General features: G+C 40.9%; 1 protein-coding gene across 1 annotated transcript in view; it reads left to right on the forward strand.

Annotated features, from left to right (window-relative positions):
- STAB1 (stabilin 1) overlaps positions 1–7,316 on the forward strand; it is a 145,403-nt gene that overhangs the window by 25,520 nt on the left and 112,567 nt on the right. Inside the window, exons 11-12 of the mRNA XM_018562472.1 lie at positions 4,174–4,347; positions 6,742–6,804. Coding sequence (XP_018417974.1) covers positions 4,174–4,347; positions 6,742–6,804 — 237 coding nt within the window. The remainder of the gene's footprint in view (positions 1–4,173; positions 4,348–6,741; positions 6,805–7,316) is intronic.

Below are 7,316 nucleotides of genomic sequence, written 5' to 3' on the forward strand. Positions count from 1 at the left end.
GTTAAAAAAAAAAGAAGTGCGTGAGGTTCCTCCCAAATTCCCCCCTAACATTCCTACCAGACACTTGATCTGAGCACTGGCCCGGCAGGGCAGGAAAGGCGGGAGGACAATCGAGTGCCCCCCTGCGCCTTGCCAGGCCACGTGCCCTCGGCATTGGGAGGGTGTCCCAATAATAATGGGGACAAGGGCCTCTTCCCCACATCCCTGATCCGGTGGTTGTGGGTGTCTGTGGGCAAGGGGGCTTATTTGAATCGGGGTACCCCTTTAATTAAGGGGGCACCCAGATTAGGGATGTCCCGTTGCCACTTTTTCAAGTACAAGTACTTCCCCTCATGTACTTGCCGATACCAATTACCGATACTTTCTTCAAGTGACAGGTGACTTTAAATGATCCATAGTACAACTACATGTTATGTACTATGGATCATGGTTTAACCTATTCATGTTAGCAGGGGATAATTGTAACTCTATTACTGCAGTGTGCTGGACGTATGTGCTGTATATGTACTATGGTTATGATTTAACCTATTCATGTTAGCAGTGGAGAATTGTAACTCTATTGCTGGAGTGTAGTGGAGGTGTGTGCTGTATATATGTACTACATATAGATTACACACGTCCGGTACACTATAGCAATAGATTTACAGACAGCCCCGTCCCAGCTTCCCTCACTCACAGTTTCACTCCGATCCCTGTTGTCTCACGCGGTGCCTCTTGTAGTCGGCGCTGGGCAGGATCGCTGCATCGCGTCTCGGTGCTCAGCTTGTGGGAGTTGCTCACAATTCTGCCCCACAATTTTTATTACTTCTTTATTCATTTTTTATATATATTGTTATTAACACTATTAATAATAATAGGTTTGCAAATTTTAAACCTAGTTCCACTCAGATTGGCAAACTGCTGGCACAATGAATTACTTGTTCCTCACTAATTGCCAATATAATTCTGCTTTCTAAAATACAGATTATTATAATTTCTCATTTATACAAACATTTTTGAAACGGTTCTTATAATACTTCTTCAATAGCTCTAGCTTTATGGAGACGTAAAACTCCCGATAGAGAGCAACAGCCGGCTACCTCTGGCATTCTGACAAATAATGATATCTTGCAATGTCACATTAACACTCAGCGCCGACGACGTCCTCAGATGAGGAAAAGCATTCGGCACCCCGTGAGGCACCACGGAAGGTACAGAAAAAAAAATCAGCGCTATGCATCGGGGCATTTTGACAACAAAGTACTTGTCAAAATGCCCTGTATCGGTCCCGATACCGATGCTAGCTTTGGTATCGGGACATCCCTAACCCAGATGCCCCCCCCTTTGTGAATGAGTATGGGGTACTTGTACCCCTAACCATTCATTAAAGGGTTAAATAAAATAGTTATTAAAAAGTCCAGACTTTTGATAAAATCCTGTAATTTAAAAAAAAACAAAGATTACATTTTTGACTAATTGCACAACGCCCACTGAACCGCTGAAATAAAAAAAAAAGTCCCGACGACCGCCCGTACCCGACGAAAAGTCACTGTAAAAATGACATTCCTGCTCGAAAGTAAACAAAAGGGGCGGAGCGAGCCGTGACGTCACGGCTTGCTCTGTCCATTTGACACTCTCAGCTGTTAAATACTACATAGCATTCGGGAACTCCCCAATGCTATTCGTGAGTTTCTGAATGCCATTTGGGTCTGTGAGCCGAGGTGCCATAATGCTTTTCATATGACATCTCCCGAATGCTATGTAGTATTTGACACGGATCCCCACGGATCAAGAGTCTGGTAGGAATGTTAGGGGCTGGGGTTCCCCCTTCAAATTCTAACCAGACCTAAAGGGCCTGGTATGGATTTTGGGGGGAACCCCACGCTTTTTTTTTTCCTCTTCTGCAGACTAAAAAAAATGTACCGGTATATATATTTTTTTTTCTAATGTCACTTTGCTGCAATGAAATTTCGACCAACAAATGAAATTTCGTCTAGACTACCGGTAACAAATATCGGAATCGGAAATTCGGATTCATTTGCTTTCGTTAATTCTGTAATTCGGATACATCCGAATCTCAGAAATGTTGTCCGAATTTCGATTCGGAATGAAACGAATCGCGCATGTCTAATGTTTTGAATGTAGTTCCCCTTCATTTGATAAAAAGTAACAGCTGACGTGTTTTACGAGAGTGATCCCCCCCCTTCTTTAGAGCTAGCTCTGAAGAAGGCGGATCACCTCCAAAATGCGTCACCTGTTATTGGTTCTGTATAGACCTGTGGTGGTTGACCCTCACCCTTGATTGTCGTTCCGGCTAAGCTTGGTTGTCCAGGGTCGGAAATGTATACGCTTTGTTTCGCATGGTATATGTGAGTAGCTTAATGCACTTTGTTTGACATTATTGTTAATAATCGTTAATACACCAGGAGAAGTCGCTTTCTTTATGTTCTTTTTGCATGCACCTTGGGGAAGTTTCCCAATAGCCTCTAGGATGGCAGCCTCACTGAGTGATTGTGCCTCTGAAGATTGCTGATTGGGGTTCGACCTAGGTCTACATAGCACTGGAGTTTGGATTTTTGAAGGGTGTAGTTAGAGTTAATGATGCCATGCTCCTGTGAATAATCAAACCAATAATACACTATAATTGCTGCTTGAGTGTTCAGATTGCTGCAAGGAAGGATCTTAAGCTGGGGTTAACCTTTAATAAATTGTGACAGTGTTGCCTAAATTGGGGGACATGTAGTACTAGTGGTGCACATCAATACTGCAGTTGGGACACAGAACTGCTCTGAAATTATGATGGGCTCCAGCAGATATTTTGGAGGGTAAAGCCCTGACTGAATGATGGCATTGTAGGTGGGTCTTCTAGTTGTGCTTCAGGACAGCAAGATGTAGACTAATATCTTTGGTTGTGCTCCTAGGACAGCAAAATGTAGACTAATATCCCACCTTAATATCAGTGCTCAGAGAGCATTAAAGGAGAACTATGAGGTGAGTGTTTTTCACTCACCTCATAGTTCTAGCCGACCTGTGACAATGAGACTGTCACAGGTCGGCTGAGGAGATCGGGAGGTGAGCGAACACATACCGGCATTCGCTCACCTCTCGATCCTGTCACAGCTCTCTGCTGTGACAGGGGAGGGGCTGGATTCCCCTCCAGCTGGCAGAGCCAGCTGTCACTCACGCAGCTGGGCGGATCCAGACATAATTGTCAGGATCCGCTTCAGCTGCGGCGTCTCAGTATACCGCGAGCAGTAGCTCGCGGTATACTGAGCTTAGGGTGACGGGAGGACACTAGTTTGTGTCCTCCCGTTACCCAAAGGAGAACTATGGGGAAAAGCCTTAACCCCATAGTTCTCCTTTAATTAAACAAATGTCATACCAGCAATAGTTGCTGACAGCCATAGGTCCTTAACTGGGACCTAATGTGAGCGATTCTCAAACATTACACTACCATGAGCACCAACCATGGTGATCACAGAAACATTTTCTTCCTTAGCAAATGTTTAGCGCTGGATAAATATTACACAGAAATGTTTTTTGTTCTCTGATATTAGAAAGAGCTTTACTTTGTAGCACTCCAAAGCAGGAGAAATAATTGGTATATGTAATGAGCAAATATGGCTGTCCCAATCCACCAATTTAATTACAAACTATATGTTTTTCAAAACATTAACACCTATTAATAAGAACATTTACACCAAGCTGATCTATTACATGTAAATCTAAAGAAAACAAAACATTGCAGGTAAAAAGCACAGAACAATCAAGCATTTGAAATGCTTACTTGCATTGCTTTTTATTCACTTGCAACTTGCCTTTGAACTTGCTAGAATATTTGACTACTCCAGCAGAGTAAATTCCCGAGCAGAGCCCCCTCCCTTCTTGCATGTCATAGCCCTAGCCTCCTCTGGGAGGTGTCTAATTACTCTCTGTCCTGGCCCAGCTACTCTGCCCCTCTTCTCCATACATAACCTTTTATATAGAAGCCAGTGGAGGAGCGAAGGGGATTACTATTGAATGTCACTTGAGGGTCTGCTGGGTCTGTTATAACTTCCAAGAGGGTGAAATATAGCATAACATATGTAAAATGCACATACTGTATAATCTTATGGAAAGATTTCTTTTGAAATGAATGGTCTGGCAATAGTGTCTTTTTGAAATAATTAAGTAATTTTATGTTTTCCGTTATAGTATATAATGTGTGTTTATGCTACACTTGATCCACAGAGGTTCACTAAATCCTCCAAACCTATAGAATCCTACATAATTACAAAACTGGACCTACCAGCAGCCAATGGCATTATCCATGTTATCAACAAAGTAATTGAATATGACAACACAGAAGTCATTAGAAGCCAGAGCCAGGTATCCTCTGTTATTGTACTGTTCTATTTTTGTTCTGATATAAATATGTTACTTCAGCCTATAGGCCTGCTAAACCTTTGCCATTCATATATTGGCCCTATCCACAAATTACAGAACATTTTATCACTTTGCTGTTTGTATCAACTAAATCTCAGCTTGAATTATTTATTGTGTAGGGAGAAGGTAGACGCCTACCTTGCCTAATGCTGAATTTACCCTGATCGCATTGAGGCCGATGTTATACTACTGAACCTGTCACTGATGAGAACTCACCGGCGGCTGAATTGCTATGTAGGACACAGCAGGGCAGTAATAAAATGACTTGGTTATATGTGTCACTCCCTCACCGGCTGAATGAGCATGTCATTCTCATACTGCCAACTACCAAAATACTCTGCAACATTTTTTTTCAGTTAGGGAGCAACACCTTGCTCATTCAGTTGCTGAGGGTGGACACATATAAGCAGTGGAGTTTTTCCTAAATATGTTTGCAATCCTTAGGCTGATGCCACAGTAGTGATAACTCTACAGCAAGAGGAAGGCTAGTGTAACATCAGTTTAAGATATCAAGAACATCAACACAAACTTTAGAAATAAAAATATTGTAACAATTCATGAACGCCATTAAAGAATGTAAAGCTGCCCTAACTTCACAAGTAGAGACTGCACATTAAATTCCGTCTGGTGCGCCAGGATGTATAGATCTTAAGAGAGAGAACAACCTCTGCTGAGGCATGTGTAAGCTCTCTGGCGGATGCAGATTCTCCTCTTTAGCATGGGGCCATCAAACTTAAACTAGACAGCCTTAAAACAGAGACTTAACCATTTACGGTTTGTCAGATTCCCACTGTAAAGTCAGAACTCAAGACCTGCATACTATACTTGTTCTAAGTCCATGACACAAAGAATATTGAAGTTATTTGATCAATATGATAGCCAGGCAATAATCATTTTCTGTAGAAGGTCAAATGGCAGCTTACTTACTGCTTATTTATTTGTCCCTTTATTTGTCCCCTTCTTAGCCCCCTGTGTGATAATAAAGTTAAGTGAAAAAACAAAAAAAAGTAGAAAAAAAATTAAAGTTCCCCCAAAAAAATTTAAGTCACACATAAAAAAGAATGTTAAAAAACACAATTTTTTTTAAAAGTCCCAGCCCCACATACACACGCGCAAACATGCGCCGGGTGCGTATATGACGATTGTGCACATTACGCCGCACATGATGGATATTACTGCGAACGTCAGAGTGAGGGCAATCATTTTAGGGCCATTATTCACTGATCACACTAAATTGATGAGCGGTAAAAGCTTTTAAAGCCGTGCCTATGGCCAATTTTGGGTATAGTATCTTATTGCGATTTCGCAGGCGCATGCAATTTTAAAGCTTGACTTGTTTGGTGTCTATTTACCCGACGTGACCCCATCTTTTATGTTTTACCAAAAATATGGGTAAGAATAAACGTTTTTTTAACATAACGTAGGGAAAACAGCTTTTTTCATTATATAGTAAAAAATAAAAACCCCAGTGGTGATAAAATACCACCAAAAAGAAAGCTCTATCTGTTCCCAAAAAATGGTATGAAGGGTGTCTAAACATCTGGTCTTTAAGTGGTTAAAGGAACCCTGTCTTGACAGTTATTTTTGCGGTCTATGTCCCTTTGTTCCAGAGACACAACAGAGGAAATGAAGGGAAATTCCATCTGAGAAAGTTTTTAGTGGAACAGGGGTCCCCATTTGGAGGTTTTCCCTAAACTCCTTATGGTGACAACTGCAAAATTTTGAATTTCTTATTACTGAGGGACATAGACATCAATATAAACCTGACAGAGGTTCTAATGCTAGCAATAGAAAATTAATAGATTCATTCATCCATGCTAAATAACATGGATGGAGCAATCTCCACTGTCAGTTACTGTAGTAAGGCAGCCACTGACACTCACGGCTGCTTCAATACACAGTGACAGAATCTGAGGCTGCAGTCACTGTCTGGTCATCAATTTTACAACCAGCTCAGTCAATTTTTAAATCAACTTTAATTAAGCTGGATGTTGCTGGCATGGCCACTGATAGCTCTAATATATGGCCAAAACTAACAAAAACAGTTTTCGTAGAGATACAGTGCTCACGTCAATGCCAGAACAAAATGTTATCATAAATGGGATATTTTACAGTTCAATCAATATAGAAAAAATACTGATTTTAGAGGAGGTAGTTCTCCAGGACTCCAGTGGTGAGATGCCTCCATTATTCTTCACTGTGCCTCACCTCCAATCAATAGCTACTACTATCATTTTGTTAAGTTGCAGGTTGTTGAAGTTACTTGTTCCCTCATGAAAATGTAAACTTTCATGCTATATGTAAGATATTTTTAACACTTGTTTGACTCTTTTCCAGATGACCATTGGTGACATACTTGCCACAGATGACAGATTCAGCCGATTTGAAACTTTGTTGGAGGTAAAAGATAATAAAACCATTTTTTTAAAAGAGTTATTCCTGGCAACAGGTGAAATCAGACAGTAAACTGATAATGTTGTCCATGAAACATTGCCATCGTGCCACAGCCAGAAAGTTCCCTCATTTACATTATCCTGAGTTCTATGCAATGCGCTGCAGCCAGATATCACAGAGCTCCCTACATGTGCATTGGGTTTATCACCCGCGCTGTGTAACTTGCTTATTGTATTACTAAAACCTCAAAAAAAGTCAACTCCATTGATTGCTGGATCATCACTCAGATTCATACTTCAGCAGTAGGTTCTGTGGTTATTATGAGCAGCTAATGACTGATAAGTATAGCCAGTCCATGTCCACGGGACTTTTTTTGGCATGATTTATTTGCATGTAAATGTTTTTGAACATGGATAATACCAGAAGCAAATGTACTATTTATTTATGCATATAAATAAAAATAAATGGTAATTAATATTTTTGGCATTGAATACTCCATAGTTATGGATGGACCCGGG

Source organism: Nanorana parkeri, unplaced genomic scaffold (assembly GCF_000935625.1).
Source record: "Nanorana parkeri isolate BGI_ZX_2015 unplaced genomic scaffold, ASM93562v1 scaffold579, whole genome shotgun sequence".
Lineage (NCBI taxonomy): Eukaryota > Metazoa > Chordata > Amphibia > Anura > Dicroglossidae > Nanorana > Nanorana parkeri.